The 23,643-nt window shown below is 41.8% G+C and overlaps 1 protein-coding gene across 7 annotated transcripts in view; it reads left to right on the forward strand.

Moving 5' to 3' along the window:
* Positions 1-23,643, forward strand: part of TNRC6B (trinucleotide repeat containing adaptor 6B) — a 253,543-nt gene that overhangs the window by 109,152 nt on the left and 120,748 nt on the right. Inside the window, exon 1 of one of the 7 annotated variants that reach the window (XM_047864967.1) lies at positions 4,138-4,331. The exons of the other annotated variants lie outside the window; for them this stretch is intronic. Within the exon in view, the coding sequence (XP_047720923.1) occupies positions 4,327-4,331 (5 nt within the window). The 5' untranslated portion in view covers positions 4,138-4,326. Of the gene's footprint in view, positions 1-4,137; positions 4,332-23,643 lie in introns of those variants that run through there. 7 annotated transcript variants of the gene reach the window in all.

Here is a 23,643-nt window from a genome sequence, read left to right on the forward strand (position 1 = left end):
TGGCTCTGTGCTGCCAGCGGAAAGCCTGCTTGGGATTCTCTCTCTCTCTGTCTCTCTGTCTCTCTCTCTTGCTCTCTCTCACTCTCACTCTCTCTCTGCCCCTCCCCTCCCCACACTGCCTCTGTCTCTCTCAAAATAAATAAATAAACTTAATTTTTTTTTTTTTAACTCAAAGGATTGCTTTTCAACTGAGCTTAAATGTGCTGCCTGAGATAAGCCTTCCCTAATCACCTGATCTAAAGTGAGCCTCCTTCAGGCATTCTGTATCCCATCAAACTCTGGATTTCCTTATCAGTGATATCCTTCTCCCATAAGGATGTTGGCTCCACATACGCAAGAACCGTTCTAGTTTGCCTTACTGACTCAACTAGCACATAGAAAGCATTTAGCACGTACTTGTTGAACACATGAAGTTATTTATGTTAATAGATTTTATAATTTAACCATCCTTGCATTGTTGGTATAAATTTTACATGATCATAATGAACTATTCTCTTAAAACTGCTCAATTCTATTTGTTGATACTTTACTTAAGATTTTTATATTTGTCTCCACAAGTGAAGATTGGTCTATAGTTTTATTTTTCATATCATCTCAGTCCAGATGGATATCAAGAATAGGTTAGCCATATAGAAGAAATGAGGAAGCTTTCTCTTTTGTCTCCATAAATTTGGAAATAGTAGGAATGACATAGAAATTATCTGATAGAAGTTTGGTAGAATTTGCCCAGAAAACCGTTTGCGTCTGATGTGGTTTTACTGGCTACTTCTTTGAATATTTTACAGATTTCTGCTGTGGGTTTTTATTGTTGTTTTCATAACTGTTTTTGAGTTGATTTTAGTAATTTCTGTTTTTCTTGACTGTCATGCGTTTTATTTTATCTTCAAGTTTATTGATGTCAAGTTATGTGTAATTCTCTCACAATTTAAAAACTATTCCCCAAATCTGTAATCATAATATCTTCTTTCTGAGCCCTAATGTTAATTTATGACCTCTCTCTTTTTCCTAAATTTGATCAGATTTTCTAAAGGATTACCTACATACATATTTTAAAACAAAAAAGGTGTTTGTTTTCTTGATTCAGTCTACCCTTTTTTGACGATTGCTTTATGTTTATGCTTTTGCCATTGTTAATTTATTTTTGGTTTGTTACTTGTTTTCTAGATTGTTGAGTTAAAAGTTCAGTTCATTATTTTTTAATCTTGTTTCCTAAGAAAAATATTTTAGTACCGGGGTGCCTGGGTTAAGCATCTGACTCTTGATTTTGGCTCAAGTCATGATCTCAGTTTGTGAGTTCAAGCCCTGCGTTGGGGCTCTGCTGTGACAGTGTGGACCCTGCTTGGGATTCTCTCTCTCTCTGCCCCTCCCCCATGTGCGTGTGTGCTTTCTCTCTCAAAACAAATAAATTAATTAATTAATTAAAAAAAATTTTTTTTTTTTTAGTATATAGTTACCAAAGGTGCCAACTTTGAAAGAGAACATCCATTTGAGTATATAAGTTCTGGTATATTTGTTTTAAAAAAGTAATCTTTTTTATTACTTTGTATACTCATCTTGTAATAATATAATTTGAAAACACTGTTTTATGGTTAATATAAAAAAAGTACAATAAATATATCACAGAGTCCAAAATGTCTGGAAATACAATGAAAATAACATTTTTTAAATGTTTATTTATTCTTGAGAGCTCACAGACGCGTGTGCAAGTAGGGGAGAGGCAGAGAGAGAGAGGGACAAAGGATCCAAAGTGGGCCCCAGGCGGACAGCAGAAAGCCCAACTTAGGGCTCGAACCCGGGAACCACCAGATCAAGACCTGGGCTAAATTCGGATGCCTGACCGACTGAGCTACTCACGTGCCCCTGAAATAACGTATTTATTTCAGTTTTTTCTTCAGTGAGCAAGTGGACTAATTGCTTAAGGTTAGAGGTATCTCACAAAACAAAGCTGTCTAGAGGTTGAAGAAAACCTATCGATCGTATTATTTGAAAATAGAACTAATATTTCTAAATGTGTTCGTATTTTCTGGCTTTTTATGTAGCTTGCTTAACACTCACAAGGTAACATATATATATATATAATATTTTGTATTGGGGATTGGAGACTTAACAAAATTATAAAGACATTAAACAAGGGAGCATTACAAATGAAAACAAGGCAGCTATATGATCTCCATGCATTTTAACATGTTGAGCATACTCCACGTAAGCTTTCCGTAACTCAGCTGGAAGGCATTGGAAGGATAAAAATAGACTAAATATTCAAAATTTCCATCCAAGGAGTTTCCTGCTTTTGCCTACATCTCAATTGTCTGTCTGGGTCCTGGCTCTTGCTCTACTTGGGGCTGCGCTAAGACAGTGGAAGCATTTACACCATAAATATTCAAGCTGCCACATCGTTGAGGCGTTGGCCTCCGCCTGCCCTAAAACAGCCCCTTTCCTGTTCTTCCATCGGAGTGGAAAAATCAAGGGAGGGAGGGAGGCTGTACAGGATGATAAACATGTGAGATTTAGGACAGGTTCAGAGGTTCCTTTTCGAGGAATGCCAGGCTTACAGAATCCATGGGTTCTCTGCTGGATGGCACATCAGATCACCCTTGGTCAGCCGCATTCATTTGGGAGACTCACACTGTGGAATCCCACCTTTTTTGGTTTATAGAGATAGATGGAGTCTGACAGGGTTTTGCCTGCTTTCTATCATTTATTTCCGAAGCCGTCCAACTCCTTAGAATAAATAGATGGAGGTGAGTTTCTGGAAACCATGTGACTTCCGTTCTTTATAGTTGGATGGTAGATTTCCTGCTGCCCAGCACTTCTGAATGGAAGTCCAAGTAATTCCTTCATTCGTTTATTCACCTACTATGTGGGGCCTCACACAGCAATGGAGGAAGATGTGGTATTTGCCCTTATACACACTGGGGGAGATCAACCATAAGCAAATTCTCACGCAAATAATAAATCGCAGTTATGAGCAATGCTGTGAAGAAGGAATAAAGGACGTTACTGGAGTGTTGAACAGGAAAACCTGGTCTCGCCTGGAAGGGTCAAGAAAGCCTTCCTGGAGTAATGGATTACTTTTGAGATGGCAAGGATAAGATGAACAGAACTGCTAAAAGAAAGAAGCCAAGTGCAGAGTTTTAGAGTTGAAAGGAACCGAAGATACCATCTAGTGATGTCCAGTCTTTACAGTCCCCGAATGAGAAAAGGCTCGGGAGGTAAAGGGATTTGCCTAACGAAACCTGTGCAGCCTGTTAGCCCCAGAGCTAGACACACAAACCCTGCGTGGATTTCTTCGGTGGGTGGGTGTAACAAGATGTATATAGCAAGGAGAAGGGACTTGGGGATTGGGAAAAGCAGGTAGGTGTTTAATTTCGTGCTTACTGCTGTCAGCTGCAGAGCCGTTTCCTCAGGTGGGAGAGGGGATTAAAGAAGGCCGGAATCTGCCAGATCCTGGAGGAAGTCAGCTTGGTAGCCGAAGCATAGTTTTTATTGGGGGGGGGGGGGGGCGGGGGAGTGTCAGATACACATGCACCATAAACGATAAATGTGGGAAACCAACCCCTGTTCTGCTTCTGTCTAGCTGTGTGATTTGAGATAAGTCACTTAACTTCTCTGAATTGCCAGTCTCCGTTTCTACTTTGGTGTTTCCCTTTGGTCTTCTCCTGTGCATTTTAGGAGCTTGCCGGAGATCAGTTGTGCCCTATATTTCACCTTAATCTTTAAAAACTAGTCTCTTGTTTGGCTGAAGCATTGTTTAAGCCCCCTTTTAAAGAGCAGTTTGCCAGCCCATGCTTGCCCAAACAGCCAAAGAACTGTAGCAAGCAAGTCAACCTCCAGGATCTGCAAGAATCGCTCGCAACTGAGCATATTTCTATAAACCAATAAAGGTTTTTCTATTTTGTTCATCTGTTACCCTTATGCTGTTGCCACTTTCACATTCAGTGCGTGTAGGCGGAGAGCAGGAGATAACAGCATTTCACAAATGAAAGTGAGTGGAAAAAGGCTGCTTTCCCTTTAAGGCAGTTCCATTCCCCAGCTCCCTCCCCTTTCCTGATTGACAGACCTACCCGAAGTCACATGATCCGCCTCTATTTGAAGGTCACAAAAAGCTGCTTCCTTTAGAGACAGAGGGGGAGAGAGAGAGCAAGAGGGAGAGTGAGTGAGAGAGTTAGTTCAAGCCAAAATGGCCGACAGAGTCTCTGCTGGTTTCTGAATATTTAAAATACAAAAAAACAGATAGACAAAAAGAAATCATTTTTTGGACCTTTTTTCATTTCCATTTCTACCTTGTATGCCTCAATTTGCTGGATTTAAGCACTGCTGCACTTTATGAGGTTGGTAAATATTTTCAATTTTTTTAAACCAATTGATTTATATGGATCTTGTCTAACCGTTTTCACTAGTGCTGTTGCAAATGGACATTTGTCTAGCATGGAGACTGGCTTCAGACATTTCGTGAATCTGTGTAAATCAGACCCGTGATGTACTTTTGGTTCGGCATTTTAGAAATGGAAAAGCCTTGGTAGAATATTAAATTTTGAAGTGATTTAATTGCACTTTTAATTTATATACAGATTTTCATCATCATTTCTGTGTTGCAAATCAATGAAACTACGAATAACTGGAAATTTGATATTTAGAAAGAGGTTTTTAAAAAACACAGACCTCTCCCTGCCCCCTTAAATCTGCTGCAAAAATTTGCATAAATATAAATGGGTTTGCATTCTTTCGGCTGCTAAGGCCGACAAAGGATCTGGGAGGGCAAGCACAACCATGGAAAGCCTTTTTTTTTTTTTTTTTTTTTTTTTTTTTTCTTTAAAGCTAGGCCATCCTTCCTAGAGAGATGTAAAACCTAAAATAAGACCTGATACATTTTAAACATCAGGCTGGGGGCGAGTGAACACCAGGAGGTTTGGGGTTTGTAGATTCCCCTGCTTGAAAACCTCCCAAGCAATGTGTGGGTCACCCGTCTCTTCTCGGCGCGCGCTCATTTACACCGGGTCTCTGTGTGTGTTCTCAAATGTGCAGCCAGATGCGCTTTTATTTTGATCGTGGTTCGAACCAAGTGGTGGGACTATCTTGTAAACATGGTGTTTTAAAGATCTAAACAGCTATTCACCCCACCAGGAATGAATTCTTTATCTGTTTCTCCCTGTAGATTGGCCTTCTCCATTTCTCACGGGTTACAAATTTTTGTTTCATTTTGTACAGATGAACTGGGCTTTTCGGCACAAATTCAGCATCTGTGTGTGTGGTTGCCTGTTTGGGCCGTGTATCCATTGTCGAAGTGGACGTTTAGGGTCACGTAAATAGGTAGCTGTATGGATGTGTGTGTTCATTACCCCCGAAACTGTGCGGTGCCCTGAAGTTAAATTCCATTACTTCCAATACAGGATTCTAGAAAGCCTGGGAGCAGGGAGGAAAGAAAGCTGAAAACTTGCTTTCTCAGAGCCACCTCCCCCTATCATTGTAAGAGTGTGATGTAATGCTTCTCTCTCGTCTGGTGGGCTGAAAGGGTCGTAGTTTGTGATGTGGCGGGGAAATTGCCCCCACCCCCGAGTAAATCACCCCACCCCCTCAGCACATCCCTGGCTCTGAGAGGCCTTGTTTTCTTTTCTTTTTTCTTTTTTTTCCTAATTTGTATCCTCCTGATTTATGCGTGGCATACTGGCATGAGAAAGAGACTGTTCTTCTAAATCTGTTACAAAGTATAGTTTAGAAAGGTATTTAAAATATGCAAATGCCTGGAATTGTCATATCCCCATCATTAAATATGTAGACTTGGATTAAAGCTAATTAAGCATAAATGGAATAATTTTGATCAGAAGGGAGCAGTGTTGTTGTTTCCTTTTTAATTAATCTAATTATAAGATGCTTGCTGGGCCTGCAAGTGTTAAAAAAAAAAAATGGAAGAAATGCTGGCCCGTTTTGAAAATTTGACAGTCTGGAAGAGGGTGTATAGTGCTTTCAAAAGCTTTATTCAGTGTTCAAATGGATTGGCCCCTTGTGCTGAAAATGGCCTGTTTCTTTGGGCCAATTGTGTGTAGATGAAGGGACTTTCACGCTAATTTAACAAAAAGACTCTGCATTTGAATACATAAAGATAATTAAAGTTCTCTGTCTCTAAAGAGCAAGTATTTTTATTATTTTTCTAAAATTAATGTTGTTATATTAGTAGTGGGAATCCGTAGAGATATGACAGTTTAAAACCACTGTACGTTTTTTGGTAATATAAGTTCAGCTTTTGTGTAAAAGAGATTGGAAACATTACATTAAAGAGGTAGTCTGCAACAAATTTGTCTCTTTAAAAATTTTCTTACAGCTTGAATTTAAAGGAAAAGACCTAGAAATTACCATAGTGATAGGGAGTGTTGCTGTGTGGTGGGCCGAAGGAAAATTAGAGCTCTCATCATTGTTGGGTTTTTTTTCTGAAAATGAAAGCACTTACTTGGGGCTTCACTCCTTAAATGATCGATTTCACACCCATTTCCTAAGTTGGCCGTACAGAAGAGAAAAACCTAAGCTTTCCATGTTTTGTCATTAGCTTGTTTCCGTGGCCCGTGTAAACATGTGAATAGCAGGTTAATTCAGTTTGTGGAGCCGAGGAACCAAAAAAAGCAGGGTACCTACTCTCTCAGGCAAGAAGGAGGATGATAGAATGAACGCGGACATAATGCCATCTGAGTGTCTGAAATGTTTTTAGAAATACTTCTCTCTCCTAGACAGGTTGGAAAGTGGGATAAATAAGACCTCGTTTCACGTATGTTAAGCGTTAGGGCTCTGGTGAGTTTCAGAAGCCCAGCTGCCATTTTGGATCTAAGTTCCTGCAGGGCCCAAAGTATGGTAATTCAGAAGCACATAAAAATGAGTACCAAGTGTGCCGATGGATAGTATTTAATTTGTGCCTTTTGTTGAAGTTTTTGTTTTCTGTCGATAGCGTGAAATGGAGCTTTAAAAACTTTAGAGATGTGGGTGATGTTATGAAGAGCAGAAACCAGGGATATCAGAACTTGCATGTTACGGTTTTTAAAAATGAGATGGGGTGTGCAGAGGAAGTTTCTTATCGGAGAAAATGAATATGATTCTTACTTAAGATGCCCCCTCCCCCAATCCATTTTTCCTTACACTGGGTCTACTTGTGATCCTAGAGTAATGTCATTATTCACAGCTGCTCTGCCTCAGAAAGAAATGTCACAAAATCATTATTGAGATTTTACCGAAACATCACAAAAATGGATAGTGCTTATCTATGAGAAGTGGTGTCTTATTTTTCAACTGTTTCTCAGTCCTACCGTCTGGGTGCCAGAAAGGAAGCACCAGCATCTTTGGTATTTAGTGCAAGTTCAACTCTTGTACAGCTTTGAATGGCCGCTTGTCCTTCTCCATCACCACTAGGACCATCCTTTAAAAATAAACTTTGAAGCAAGTCTCCCAAGGCTTTTCCAGTTCTTCACCTCTACAAGAGACACTGCAAGAGTGATGTGTAGTCAGGAGGCCTTCAGCTTCCACAGAGCAGGCCCAGCAGATAACAGTAGTAGGAGGTGGGCCTCACCCTACCCATCTGCTCCATGACTGAACCGTTTTGGAGAAATTTAAATAAAAAAAATTTTTTTGTAATGTTTACTTATTTTTGACAGAGAGACAGAGACAGAGACAGAGCATGAGCGGGGGGAGGGTCAGAGAGAGACGAGACACAATCTGAAACAGGCTCCAGGCTCTGAGCTGTCAACGCAGAACCCGACGAAGAGCTCGACACAGACCGCGAGATCATGACCCGAGCTGAAGTCGGACGCTCAACCGACTGAGCCACCCAGGCGCCCCTAAACTTTTTTTCAATGTTTATTTATTTTTGAGAGACAGAGTGCGAGTGGGGGAGGAGCAGAGAGGGAGGGAGACAGAATTTGAAGCAGGCTCCAGGTTCTCAGCTGTCAGAGCAGAGCCCGACGCGGGGCTCGAACTCACGGACCACGAGATCGTGACCTGAGCTGAAGTCAGACTAAGTCACCCAGGTGCCCCTGGAGAAATTTTAATTTTTGTAACTTAGTGTACTCATTGTTCTTCTGCAGTTTATTTTTATTTTGTTTTAATGTTTATTTTTTTTTTGAGAGAGAGAGAGAGAACCTGTGTGCAAGCGTGTGGGGGAGGGGCAGAGAGAGAAGGAGACAGGATCCAGAGGGGGCTCTGCGTGCCAGCCCGATGTGGGGGTTGAACTCAGGAACTGTGAGATCATGACCTGAGCCTAAGTCGATGCTTAATCAACTGAGCCACCCAGGCGCCCCTCGTGTGCAGTTTAAACTGGACAAAGCCCTGAGGCAATACAGATGAATGTGCTTTGTTCCTACCCTCAAGAAGTACCAATCTAGCAAGGAAGATTCTCCGATAAAGAGGCCATCACAACTTGGTGCTAGGTGTGCAGTAGTTATAACAAGTACCTGCCATGGAAGTGTCGTGAGTACCTGAGTTAGGAGAGCCCTTCTTGAAAGAAGCCCCTTATTTTTAGTCATCATTTGGATATTAGATTTTCGTTAAGTGTAACATGTGATTTAAAGACGGGGTTTCTGACCGTCTTTGGTTGGGGAGGGGGCAGCACACGCTAATTGTTTCCTAGTACAGTATTGCTCATCAGTTTATACAAATTACCTTCTCTTACCCTCTTGTGGTTAAGACTGGTGGTGGAGTGGGCTGGGGTGAATTGAAGCCACTTGGCCTGAAAAGGGATTTAACCCATGTCAATGACATTTGAACATTTTCTTTTCTTTTCTTCCTTCGTATGTTCATTCAGCAATCATTTATTATGCCCCGGTGTGTGTTGGGTGCTGTTGTAGGTGCTGGGGGACCTAAGAATTTGGTCGGCCATCTCCCTGAACAGCCACTTGGTTCGTGTGGAAATATTCAGCATCTGGTGACTGTCTAACCGATTGCTTTGGGTTAGGACTAGGACAGCACTGTAGTTCATGTCACCTCGTAGTCTCTTTGCTGAGAATCAGGAAACGAATGGTAATTTTTGCTTCTCGTTAGTTCCAGAGACTTCCATTGAAGGTTTGTCAAGATAGTCACTTTATACATGTTCGTTAGTCATGCAAAAGTGTCTCCTCAAAATTATTTTTGAAATGATCCCTGAGAACCTTGCAGGTTAAGTTGCCTCCCTGGTTACTCTATCACATCCCTCAGTTGAACCATTTTAATATCCCTTAATTGTGTCACTCAATGAAATTACATTATTTGTGTATGATGGTGCATCACTCCCCACAAAGCCTTACGCTTTCATGAGAGCAGATTTTGTTTTGCTTGTTGCTCAGTCCCCGGCATCTAGAACTGGGCTAAGCAGGACTGAGTGTTCGATAAAATGTATTTGAGCTACACTTGAGTCTAAGGTCACTAGGACCAGCTACGGGACCATAAGCCCCTGTTTCTTCGTGAGTAAAGTGAGGATAAGATGCTGTTGTGAACATAAAGGAAATGTTGTATGTAAGAGCTGGCACCTGGTCTCATTGCGTAGTAAGTATTTCCTTCCCCTGAGCTCTACCCCCCCTCTGTTAAATAAACCAGAAAGACTTTTACGGCCCCACAGCTGCCTCCATTCTCTCTCATGGCCTGCAGGATCATGAAATGTGTGCACTGATTGCACTGAGCTTCAGCCTGGATAAGGACAGGAGTAGCGCTGAGCCTTTTCTTTTTATTAAAGTCCCTACCTACACTCCTAGGGTCTGATGTCGTCTCTTCATGCTCTCCACTTTCCTGCAGGCTCTGCCTCTGTGATGTATCCACATTCACTTGGCTGCTTTTCTTACATTCTGTGTTTTGCATCAAAAGGTTCTCAACAGTTTCAGATGAGTTGGTCCCAAATTTACAAGACAAGGGAGAAGATCAAATACAGTGTTTTTTCCTTCATTGTGATTATTCTGAGCTTACAGATAGAAATTCCATATATTTAACTAAGCTATTAATGGTTTTGATTCAAAAGACAGATAAAATAAAAACTTAGGCCACTTGCCCTTATACAATGCTGTCAATTAAATATAGATGTCATAGAAATGGCTTTTTCATTGATTTTGGCATTTTTTTTTAAACCCAGAAAATTATTATCTGTTTGCTCACTCATTCAACAAATAATTATTGAGTATCTAGTATATGCTGGATAGAAGTAGTGTGAAGATTTTTTTCCAGGTACCATTGCTGAAGTTAGAGAGAATATAAATGCAAGGAGGCTGGCCAGTGTGCAGCATGTTGGGCGATTACAAGAGAGGGACACCCAACCCAAATAGAAGGACTGGATGTGCAAAGGCCCTGAGGCAAGAGAGGACACTGGTGTACTCGGAGAATACTTGGACATGGTTGGAGTGTGATACACGTAAGGAAAGAGATGATCTGGAAAATAAGAAGTGAAGCTGTAAAGGTAAACACTGGCCCGATGCAGAAGGTCTGTAAACCATCTTTGGAAGTCTTTCTCTAAACAGCAATTAAAGGGTCTCCAGCAGGAATGTTACCTGTTCAGACTGGATTTTTGAAGGATGACTGTGGTTGCACTGTAGAAAATGGCTGGAGAGATGAGTTTAAGACTAGATAGTATTAAGGCATCCCAGGTAATGGTGGCCTGAACTCACAGCAGAGTTGGGAAGAAGGGGGTAAATCCAGAGATATTTAGGAAGAAGATTTCAGATGACCTGAACACATTTTCTGAGTATGAGAAGATGAGGGTTGGGGAAATTTAAGATGATGCCTCTGCCTCTGGCCTGGGCTACTAATGGGATGGTGGTATCATTTGCCGAGTTGGGGGGTCCATTTAGATGGGAGACAGGTGTGGGGTTGAGATAATGAGTTCAGTTTTAGAGTTATTGAATTTTGAGACATCCAAATGAAAGTCTGAAACAATTAGATATCTGTCTGGAGACAAAGATTTGAGAATCATCAGTAGTCCCAAGTCCTCCAACGTTTTCCTTTTTAAGTTGGTTTCTTTGGTAAGATGTCCAAAGATGGCAATGAGCAGTGCAAGATGCTGTTGGATCTGTTAAGGGGACACTATTTTGTAAAGAAGATAAGACCACATACTCCTATTACCATAATGGTTGCCATTAAAAATGCCAAAGGAATTTGAGGGAAGAGAAAGACTAATTTTAGTCGGGTTGATCATCAAACACTTTATGAGGACTGCGTAACTGAGCTGAGCCTTAAAGGTTGGCCAGAACTGGGGGCGCTTGGGTGGCTCAGTCGGTTAAGCATCCGACTTTAGCTCAGGTCATGATCTCACCGTTCTTGAGTTCAAGCCCTGTGTCGGGCTCTGTGCTGACAGCTCAGAGCTTGGAGCCTGTTTCAGATTCTGTGTCTCCCTCTCTGTCTCTGCTTCTCCCCAATCTTGCGTTCTCTCTCTCTCTCTCTCTCTCTCTCTCTCTCTCTCTCCCAAAAATAAATAAACATAAAAAAAAATAAGGTTGTTCAGAATTGTATAGAGGGCAGAGCAGTCTAGCTGGAGGATTGACGGGAGCCCAGAGGTGTACAGGGGAGATGAGACGCCTGCTCATAGTTTGGATTGCTAGTAGTTGGATGGCAGATAGAGGGGACTTGTTGAAAATATGATAGAAACATGATCAAAGTGGTTTTCGAGAATGCTAAATGGCAGTGGGGCAGGGGGCAGAGGCCGGGGGCGGCGGGGCCAGCGGGGGCGGTGTGTGATCTAGAGTCAGGCAGGCCAGTTGTGGCGAAAAGGGACTGTTAACAAAGGGTCTTCGAGGGGCACCTGGGTGGCTCATTCAGTTAAGCACCAGACTCTTGGTTTCAGCTCAGGTAATGATCTACTGGTTCGTGGGTTCAAGCCCCACATCAGGCTCTGTGCTGACAGTGCAGAGCCTGTTTGGGATTCATTCTCTCTCTCTCTCTCTCTCTCTCTCTCTCTCTCTCAAAATAAACTATTAAAAAAAAAAGTGTCTGCCATAAGACTGTGGTGGTGCGGCTAGAAGAGGGACCAGGGACTCTGGGTTTTCAAGGTGAATGTTGGGAACCTTATACAGGAGTGAAGATGTAATCCAGGTCAGACATCCTGAGTTAAGTTGGTGGGACTTCCAGAGGCAGCTGTTTAGCAGGCAGCTGGCAGTGTGAAGCTGAAGCTTGAGAAAGAGGTCAGAGGTGGAGATCAAGAATTGGAAGTCATCCACACAGACATGACAGTTGAAGCTGAGAGACTAGATGAGCTCACCATGAAAGTACAGAGAATGGAAAAGAGAACTGAGAATAGGTCCTTGGGGACAGGAAGAGAAACAGGACCTGGGAAAGGATTGAAAGGCAGGTGATTGTGTAGGACGGTTCATAATAGTCGCTGAAGAGAAGGGAAGGACTTCTCAATCTCAGATGTGGTCATCCAGAAGAACAGGATGTGGTTACTGCAGTGTTCCCAAACCTAGTGTTGGGAGGTGTTACAGTGGGAAAAGTTTGGGAATCATTAGGTTACTCCAGCACCATCCAGTAGAAATGGAATGGGAGAGGCGCCTGGCTGGCTCAGTTGGTGGAGCATGCATGTGGCTCGTGATCTCAGGGTTGTGAGTTCGAGCCCCATGTTGGGTATAGAGATTGCTTAAGTAAATAAACTTAAACTTAAAAAAAAAAAAAGAAGAAATGGAATGTGAGCCATGTGTTTACATTTTCCTGGAGTCACATTAAAAAAGTAAAAGAAATAAGTGAAATTACTTTTAATAATGTATACTTTAACCCAGTATGTGCAAAGTATTAGCAGTTTGATGTGAAATCAGTTTTTAAATACTTAAATATTTAAATACTTAAAATTAGATGTTTGACATTCTTTTTGAAATCTGGTGTGTATTTTATACTCACAACACATTTCAGTTTGAATATGAAATTTTCACTAGAAATACTTGATCTGTATTGAGATTTCACAAAATTTACAGTTGAAAAAGTATATCCACATACCCAAGTTTTTCCAAACATAACAAAAGTTTTCCAGTAATGGAAATGAGTACCAACTTTAAATTTTAAATTAATTGAACTAAAATACAGTTGAAATTTCAGTTGCTAAGTGGCACCAGCCTCTTTACAGGTGCATACTGGCCATGTGTGACTACCGTATTGGACAGCACAGGGTTGTTCAAAGTAAATGGGTTCCCTTACAGCTAATACGCATTTTGAAAATAGCCAGGGCATCACAAAGCATTTCACAGGACTGGTGTTTCTTAGAACACATGTTGGACTCCGCTAATGGAATTTTTAGAATTGGAAGGGTCAAATCCTAAACTTTGAATGTGAGGAGATGAACTTTTTACTTTTATGCAAGTGCACAGATTCCAAAAATTTTTTTTTAAGTTTATTTATTTATTTTGAGAGGGAGAGTGGGGGAGGGAATTCCAAGCAGGCTCCACGCTATCAGCGCAGAGCCTGACGCGGGGGCTCGATTTCACAAAGTTTGAGATCATGACCTGAGCCGAATTCAAGAGTCAGGTGCTTAACCAACTGAGCTACCCAGGCACCCCCAGATTCCAAAATTTAAAACAGGAATTTAAAAAATTGTTTTGGCTAAGGTCAGCAGGATGGTACCTTGGTAGAAGTTCTTTAACATACCAATTTGTGTCATATTTCAGAATTGCTGGGTGCAGAGGCTTACATTTACAAGCAGATACAGCGGGAGATACGGGAGCACTCCTGCCCCCTGTTTGACCTGGTTGAATTTGAAGTCTGTGAGTTGGTGGTGTTTCCAGACAGGGAGGTACGAAATTAAGATTTGAGTGTTCTTAGAAACTTTCAGTCAGTGGTCCCAGCCATCTAGCGTAGGTGGAGGTGTTTGAGGGTGGAAAAGGAGTGCCAAAGGGCTAATTATTTTGTGTGTGTATCTCACTTGTGTTTGGCGTTGTGCAGGCTGTTTGGCCTTAGATTGTTTTGTATTTCTTGCCATCCTGAGCTAGTACAATATTTATTTACTAAATAAGAGTGGTTTGTACAAAGCGGGTTCAAAGATTTTTATTTAATCATGTCATTGATTTAGGTTGCTTTGTAGTTACTAATTAGACCTTTTAAGTAACAACCAGTAAAGATAGAAATTCTCGTGAACTGTAGTTGGAACCAAAGCTTGTCCACACTGGAGAGTAAGCAGTGGTTTTCGGTTGCGCACCGTTTTATTTCAGCAGACATAGGGGAGCGAGCTTTTCTGTGAAGTGCCCTGTAAGGGTTTGAGACATCAGCTATTCCATGAGGTCCCATGTTTCGTTTTGTTTTTAATCAGTATGGAAATTAATCCCTTACTTTTCTGTTTTCCTTTAGGAGTGCATTTTGGTTATCCATGTCTGCCTTTGTAAAAGCCAGACTGAATAGTGGTGGGCTTAAAGTAATGCCCTTTAATGCTGTCGTGAGGACAGAGACGTAGCAGGAGACCCCGCTCCCTCCTTCCCAGGAGCCCAGAGCCCCGTCTTTTACCTCTTGGTGCCATTGTTTCTTTTGCTCCTTGGCTTACAGAAAATAATTGCTATTCTTTTTATGCCAAGAAGTTCCTATTTATAAGCCGAAGTTAGATAGATAATTGGGTAGCTTGGAACAGTGGCTTTCAAACTTTTTGATTGGCTCTACAGTAAGAAATGCAATTTACTTGGAGGCCCTGTACATATGTGGATGTATGCACTGAAGCAGAAGTATTTACTTTCTGGCACTATGTGTAATGTGTTCTGATACAGTCTTCTGAAGTCTGTTTTGTTAAAAACAAACAAACAACAAACCCCCAAACCAAAAAAGCTGATCCTGACTCACTAAATTGATTTAATGATCCACTGAGGGTTGTGTTGCCGAGGTTTGAAGACGTTTTAGGGAAGTTCCACCCCTGGAACACCATATTCCAGGATCTGATCCCCAGTTTTGTTGGTCTTGAGAATCAAATGTATCAGTCCAGTCGGTTATCATACCAACCACATTCATAAGCGATTTTTTAAATATTAATTTGTTATTTCAGTGTGTGGGAGATGGATATTTTTGATGACCAGGATGTTGTCCTCCCTGTGCAGAGCATTCCCTTCAGATCAAAAAGGAATTGACCATCCATATTGAAGAATGGTTTTCCTCTAGATTTTAGAGAAACTTAAGTAGAAAGCATCCTTTTCCCAGATTATGTATTCTCTTGGAAAAACCCCACAGAAAACACTGCCGGATTCGACTTGGAGGAGGGGGTGCTTCCCTGCCCCCTCTGAGCCAGGTTTCATGAAGCTGTATGTCTGCTATTAACACATTCTGTTTTCACACACATTGTAATACATTTGATAAGTTCAGCATTTCCCCCTGTTTGTTGGGGCAACTAATAGGCTTGCCTGGAAAAAAAAAATTCCTTTCCTGATTCAAACTGAATTAAACTGGTCTTTGCTCACTACTGGACTTAGAGTCTTTAAGATGCTAATGTGCCTTGGGAATCTTAAGTGATGCATATATATAAAATCGTAAAGTACCAGGTTTGTTTTTTTCAGGCACAGTTTGGGGAAATGCATCGTTAGCTTTCTGTTTTGGTTATTGCTTTCTAGAACTACATCCTAGTCACACAAGCTAGATTTGGCCCAAGTCCCTTCAGACACTCTCACATGGTGGTTCCCAGACTCGGGTTCCAGGAAACTGTAACATTGTAAAAGCAGTATTGGGATCCAACATGAGTTACCAGTTTTAAATTTGCCAGGTAAAGGCATTTTTTAAAAACTCCTCACTTATTACCATAATTTCAAAGAAAGAAAACATTTTAACAAACAGAATGGAAGGTCTCAGAATAAGAGACATCTCATTAAGTTGAATATAGCTTTATGAAAACCATTACATAGGCAATATAGATCAGCACAGGTACTAAAGTTCAGCGTTTGGGAACCACATCCTAATTATAGACCATCTCTTAGCATGTATTACAATTAACTGTGTACTTCCTGGTTTTTATTAGCCTCACTCATAGGAATAAACCTTACTTCAAGTTCTGGAACTACCTTCCTTCGTTCTTATTTACTGGCTACAGTGGTGATGATTTCATTGACTCATACTTTTTAAAAAAAATTACTTTGTTCCCTCTGCATATACTGTAAGCAAGTAACCATTCTACTTTAATGTGAGAAAAAAAGAAAAAACAAACCAATTCCATTAGGTGCTGAGCAGTTGTGGAATGTAGAGTAATCAAAACCTGTAGCAAAGTGTATCTGATTTAATGAAATATATAGTCATGGTGATTATGTAAAAGTGGCAGGTGGATCACAGAGCTAAATAATACTACTTATGGGGGCACCGGGGTGACTCAGTCAGTTGAGCGTTGGACTCTTGATTTCGGTTCATGTCACGGTCTCACAGTTCGTGGGATTGAGTCCCATGTTAGGCTTCATGCTGACAGCGCAGAGCCTGCTTAAGATTCATATTCCCTCTCCCTCTCCCTCTCTCCCTCCCTCTCTCTCTTTCACTCACTCATTCTCTCTCAATAAAGAAACTTAAAAAAAAATACTAGTTATGTACGTTTTTGCTAGCCTGTATTGGCTCTTTATGAGTAATGAATAATAGCCATGGCGGGTTTTATAAAATTATGTACATTTTTATGTGTGCCATCCCACCTGCACACTTTAAATGACCAAGACCTTAAATCTGGCAGCCCCACATCAAGTGTCCCCTCTGTCTTTCTTCTGCCAGAGAAAGTGCTTCTTAGATGCACTTTACTCTGTAATCAAGGAGGGCAAGGCCAGCAGCTCCCTGACCTGCCTGGCAGTGATAATGCTATCAGCTGGTTGTGGGCGTGGCAGCCCCGGCAAGGGCTTCGCCTCTTCAGCCTGGAGGCGGCCTGGGCCGGGATAAGGGTAGCAGTGGAGGGTGTTTGGGACCAGTAACATGTAGGGTAGACTTGAGTTTGAGCAGGATATTCTTCAGGTTCCCTGTACTTGGAAGAGTTTATTATCTAAGTGTTTGTGTATCAGACGCTGTATAGTGCTGGGAATACACAGATAAAAAAGACCTAACTTATCTTTGGGACTCAACCAGTGAGGCTGCCTGTAATAAAGATAAAAGCATGATGCCAAGGACCCCTAGAGGATGGGAAGAGAGGCCTAAGGCACTGGGGAAGTCTCCACCAAAGAGGGAACTTTTGAGCTGTGTCTTAAAGGGAATTAGGAACTGCTTGGTGACAGGGATAGTGGGTAAATCAGGGGTGCCATAAGTGTAGTGGTTAAGAACTTGGGTCCTGCAGTCCAGATAGCTGTGTGGTTAGATCTGCCCAGTGTTGGGCAAGTATTATCTGTATGCCCGCGCTTTCTCACTGGTAAAATGAGGAATAATAATAATAGCACCTACCTCGAGGAAAGGCCACGGGGATTAAATGAGAAGACATTTAATGTCTTAGCATATTGCTTGAGGTCAGTGTTAGCTTCTGTTTTCATTAGTTTTATTGTTAGCATTTCAGACTGAGGAAAGAACATACACAAAGGCAAGGAGTTAGGGGCACGTGGGTGGCTCAATCAGTTAAGCGTTCGACTTTGATCTCTGATCTTGGGCTCAGGTCATGGGCTCAGGTCATGATCTCAGGGTTTGAGCCCCACCTCAGGCTCTGTGATGACAGCTGGGAGCCTGCTTGGGATTCTCTCTCTGCCCCTCCCCTGCTGTTTCTCTCTCTCTCTCTCTCTCTCTCTCTTTCTCTTTCTCTCTCTCTCTCTTTCTCTCAAAATAAATAAAGCTTAAAAAAAAAAGACAAGGAGTTAGGAACTGGGCGAGTGTGGGAGATGGTGATATATTAGCAGAACTAAGGGCAGGCTGTCTAAGCAAAAGTGGAAGTGTTTGTTGGCCTTTGACTATTCTAAGAAATTTGGATTTCATCTTATAGAAGGCAGTTAAAAAAATCAACTTGCTTCACTTGATCTCCATGTCGAGGATCTGATGGAGGGGGAGAGATTGTGGCCAAAGTAAGAGGAGTGCTCACCACAGTACATGTAGTTAACCATCTGTCACCATACAGCTTTATTAGAATGCTATCGACTATATTCTTCATGCTGTGCATTACATTCCCATGACTGACTGACTTTATAACTGGAAATTAAGGCAGTGACAGTAAAGATGGGAAGACCAGATTTGGGGGACATTTCTGGAAGTGTAATCCATTGGATATGATGCAAAAACGAGTTGTGTGTAAGCCCCCGGCTGGGTGAACGAGTGATGCCAGGAGTTGGCATGGACGTTTCAGTGAGTAGAGGAGGGGTTTTGGGTATGTACTAGGGTGAGGATGGGACCCGAGAGGCTGTGGTTTTGCTTTGGACATATTTTAGGTGTTTGCTGGGCAGGTGGAAATAAGGGTCTGGAGCTCAACAGAGAAGTTTCCCAGATGTCAATTTACATATAGAGATGGTCATTAGGTCATGAGAGTGACAGTGCTCCCTCAGCAGAGGAGTGGGATGAAAACAGGAAAAAGGGTGGTGCAGAAGAAACCCAGACAGGAAAGAGTTTAGGGAAGTGAAGGATAGTCATCAGGGGGTCAGTTGAGATAAACCCTGAGTTTGAGTAGTTAGATTGGCCTGGAGTTGCTCAGTGCGTCAGGTTCAGGGCTCCATTGAGCCCAGCAGCCCCAGCACATTGTCATTCTGTTTGCCCCTGATGTCACATTGGGAAGTCTCCCCATGGGTTTGGGGATCTTCTTCTGTCAATACAATGAGCAGCTGTGGGTCAGGCACTAGTTGTACTCACCTCTATAACCCAGTACCTGACATACAGTGAGTCTGCAGAGGACTTTTTTTACTTTTCATTAAAATATAATTGACATACAAGGTTGCATTAGTTCTGGGCGTACAAGGTAGTGATTTGACAATTCCATACGTTATGCCGTGCTGTACATGACATCCCCATGACTTATGTACTTTACAACTGGAAGTTTGTACTTCTTAGTCCCCTTTCACCTATTTCCTATTTTACCATTCCCCTAACCCCCACCACTCTGGCAATCACCAGTTTGCTGTATTGATGATTCTGGTTGGTTTGTTTTCTTTTTTAGATTCCACATATGAGTAACATTCTGTAGATTTGGGTATTTGTCTTTCTCTGTCTTATTTCATTTAGCATAATACCCTCTAGGTCCATCCATGTCATAAATGATAAGATCTCCCTCTTTTTTTTTTTTTTTTTTAAGTAATCTCTGTACCCAATATGAGGCTCAAACTTCTAACCCTGAGATCAAGAGTTGCACGCTCTACCAACTGAGCCAGCCAAGTGCCCCAAGATTCATTCTTTTTTTTTTTTTTTTTTTTTTTTATAGCTGAGTAATATTCTACTTTGTATAAGTACTATGTCTTCTTTATCCATTCATCTGTCCATGGACATTTAGGTTGCTTCCCTATCTTGGTTATTGTAAATAATGCAGTAAACATAGGGATGCATATGTATGTTTTCAAATTAGTGTTTTTTTGTTTTCTTTGGGTTAAATACCCAGTAGTGAAATTACTGGATTGTAGAGTATTTCTATTTTTAATTTTTTGAGGAACCCCCATACCGTTTTCCACAGTGGTTGCACCAGTTTACATTCCCAGCAGTGTCCCCAGGGTTCCCTTTTCTCCACATCCTTGCCAACACTTGTTATTACTTGTTTTTTGATACTATCCTTTCTGACTAATATAAGGTGATAACTTGTGGTTTTGATTTGCATCTGCCTGACGATGAGTGATGTTGAGCATTTTTTCATGTGTCTGTTGGCCATCTGAATATCTTCTTTGGAGAAATGTCTATTCAGATCCTTTGCCCATTTTTATTCAGATTATTTGTTTTTTTTGCTTTTCCAAGAGCATTTGCTGAATGAATGCATGAATCAAGGATGACTTGGGTTAACTCAACAAATACGTATTGAGTGCTTTATTTATGTGTTTGTTTTAAGAGCTATGCTAGTCTAGGGATAAAACAGTGAACGAAATAGATAAAAAGCCCTATCCTTGTAGGGCTTACATGCTAAAGCATGAATCAGAAGGCTAAGGGAAAGGAGCAAGTAGAGAGATAACGATTGAAAGTGTAGGATGAGCTCTGTATCCTCACCATCCATGGACTGACCTTGGTACTCAGTAGGCATTTGATACGGTTAGTTGACTTGAACACGGGAGGGAGGGTCCGGGAAGAGAGGGTCCGGGGTGTGGGAAGAGATTTGCTGTATATGTGACAGGTTAGCCTTGGAGAGGGAAGAGTAAATTTGGAAATAGAAAGATTTGAGGGAGTTCCCCTGAGAGACATTCACCTCTGAATGGGAGTCACTCCTCTCTATAAAATAGAAGATGAAGTCTGAGCAGAAAAGGGAGCCTAATGAGCAATAAAATACTTGGAACAGTCTTCCCACCCCCACCTCCAAAGAAAAGGAAGAAAACGACCGAAAGAAACATCTACCAGCTCTCAGGGCTTAGCTGAGAGAGAAGAGCCTTCTTCATTTGTGATTGCAGTGATCTTTGGCCTTGCCGGCATTTTCCAGCAAGTCAAGGTGAAGAACACAGTTGGTTAGGGTTCGTCTGAGGCTGAGTGAGGACTAGCCTAGATAGGTAGTGTGAGATAACCGGAGGTGAAGTCTTCAGGAGGAATGCTGGCAAATGTTTGAGAGTTCAGGCTGAGTTGGGAGTAAGATAAAACTAGTGTGTGGCAAATGACTTGCAAGAATAGGGAAAGAGAGGGTCTGGGTTGGAGGAGGTGAGAACTTCTGTGTTAGAAAGGAAAGGGGGTCTTGGCTGGCTCAGGCCGTGGAGCACATAGCTCTTGGTCTCGGAGTTGTAAGCTTGAGCCCTATGTTGGGTATAGAGATTATGTTAAAAAAAATAACAATAACAGAAAGATAAAATTACTTGCTTTGTGTTTCCTGTAAGGAATGCCAGGCACACTGTTCTTAAGTGCTTTACATATGTTAATTCGTGAGTCTTCATGAAGACTTTTCAAGCTAAGCGCAGACAGGTTGAGTGTCTTGTCCAAGGTTACACAGGTAGGAAGTGGCCCAGGCAGCCTGCTGGCGCACTCTGTCCTACTGCCTGAGCAGGAGCCCAAGCCTCCTGCAATAGCTTCCTGAAGTTGCTGTGCCACCCCTTCCTTCGAGGAGATATAGGTGGCATGGAAGGGTGCTGTGGACTGTTGCCTCCCTTTTTAAAAATAAGTATGTGTCTTTTAGGCAACAGTATATTTTATGTAGAACTCTGTTTTTTTCCACCTGCCTTCCTCATGCCCCAACATCCTTCAAGAGGAAACAAAGACCATTTCACAGTTAGAGAAGACTTTACAGTTCCTAGTTTGACCAACAGGACTGTGTTCTCTTCTTGGGGAGAGTCCCCTCCTGTTTCAGGTTACATAGGCTCCTCTGTGTAACCTGTTGGACTTGTGTTGGGTGAGGAATTTAGCCCCTGGCCCTGGGGTCTATGACCTGTCACTCAGAGTCTGGGTGCTATGCAAATCCAAGGGAGATGCTCTTCAACCTTTGCTTGGAGGCTATTAGGAAGCACAGAGGCTTTGCAAATGAAACACGTGGACCCCTTTATCCTTCTCTATGAAGGAGGGATTATTTGTGGAGGCAACAATGTGTTGGTGGTATCTTTTAATATCTGGCTTTGCTCTTGAGGCAGTTTGGAAGGAATTCCATTGTATCTTCCATTTCTACAATGTAAACAAATTTTCAAGATTTTAAAAGAAATGACACACCAAAACCACCTAATTTTACATGCCAAAAGCATTTGATATTTCAAATACTGAATATACAGAGAAATAGATCATGTGGCATTATTTGCTGGCAATGTTTAGATTTCCCCCTGATCCTAGTGTTTTATGTTGAGGACATGTGTTTGAAATGTCTTATGTATTAGGACCTTTGTGGTTCTGCTTGGTTCCCTGCTGGGGAAGAGTATTTTTTTTTCTTTCTCTTTATCTTTTTGGGTTTTTTATTCTGTTTAAAATTTTTTAATTTTAATTTTTTATTTTTTAGAGAGAGAGCGTGCGCTGGGGATAGAGGGAGAGGTGCGGGGCGAGGGGGGCGGGGAGAGAGACAGAGACAGAGAGCGAGAATCTTAAGCAGGCTCCGTCCTCAGCACAGAGCCCCACACAGGGCTAGATCTCACAACTGGGAGATCACGACCTGATTGGAAATCAAGAGTTGGATGCTTAACCAACTGAGCCACCCAGATATCCCATCTTTTTAATTTTTTGGGTTTTCGTTTTGGTTTGGTTTTTTAAAGTTTATTTATTTTTGAGAGAGAGCACATAAGCAGGGGGAGGGCAGAGAGAGAGGGAGACACAGAATTTGAAGCAGGCTCCAGGCTCCACATTGTCAGCACAGAGCATGAAGCAGGGCTTGAACCCAAGAACCATGAGATCATGACCTGAGGCAGCCGAAGTCAGACACTTAACCAAATGAGCCCCCCAGGCGCCCGTCTTTTTGTTTTTTTTTTCAAACACACTGCTAGGCTAGCCATGGTGCATCACATTATTGACACCTGTGGTGTTTAAAATTACTTACCTCTAATGGATTTTTGATAACATCTTTTTAAAAAATTTTTTAAAACATTTAATCATTTTTGAGAGAGAGAGAGACAGCGTGAGTGGAAGAGGGGCAGAGCGAGAGGGAGACACAGAATCTGAAGCAGGCTCCAGGCTCTGAGCTGTCAGCATAGAGCCCAGCATGGGGCTCGAACCCATGAACCGGGAGATCATGACCTGAGCCAAAGTTGGATGCTTAAGCGACTGAGCCAGCCATGATCTTCTTTTATCAGATAGTAAATCCTGATATTTAGTCACTGGGACTTGACAGAGCTGGTTAGGCAAAAATCAGGTAACTCTCAGGCCAGGATTAATTGGGATCTCTAGGATTAGTTGGCACCTTTATTTGGAAGTCAAAATAGAAAATACAGACTATATTTATTTCTCATTTCTTTCCCACATGAATACTGATACTATTCTCCTGAGCAGGGGATAAATTGATTGCTCATTTTCAGGCCCTAGAACTCTTGCTGGTGATTTTTTCATGTTTCCCTTGTTTTGGTCAGGGGCAGTGATAGACACAGTTGAAGCTGGCAACCATGACCCATGTTCTTCTATAGGTTCTCTCTGATGTTGTGTGTGACAGAATTGGAAAAGGCTGCTCTGAATGCTAACCATGTTTTTCTGTGAAGCTACGAGTGGGGTGGGGATGGAGATCATGAACTCACATTCATGAAGTGCCTATTCTGTAGCCAGTACTTCCCATTGCCTTACTTAGTCCTCCTGACGACCAGATGTGGAGAGTTGTCTCCACCAGTTGGTAACTGGTCTGAGGCCACATAAACAAGGATGTTGGAGGAACTAGGGGCTGCAACTCCAGAATGTCTTCTCTTCCTAAGCCTTCAGAAATGCAGTGCAGACTAATTTGGTAATCGGGTGAATCCCTATTTTATAAAGTAGAATGTCTTAAATAAAATATGGACTCAAATGATGGGAACTGATAGCTTCATGGGGGTCCTCAGCCCTGCACCCATAGCAAGTAACGGAGGACAGTGAGGCAAGTACTGATGACATGCAGAGCGGGAGCTTTTAGGGGCAGTCCTGGGTGGCCACTGAAAGACATTTTGGTTTTGGTTTTGTTTTCTCTCTTTTTCTTTATTTATTGTGTATGTATGTATTAATTTAACCCTACACGTAGTTTAACATAAGGAAAACCTCCAACTTCATCTCCTCCCGGGCACTGTGAGGCCCCAC

Source organism: Prionailurus viverrinus, chromosome B4 (assembly GCF_022837055.1).
Source record: "Prionailurus viverrinus isolate Anna chromosome B4, UM_Priviv_1.0, whole genome shotgun sequence".
NCBI lineage: Eukaryota > Metazoa > Chordata > Mammalia > Carnivora > Felidae > Prionailurus > Prionailurus viverrinus.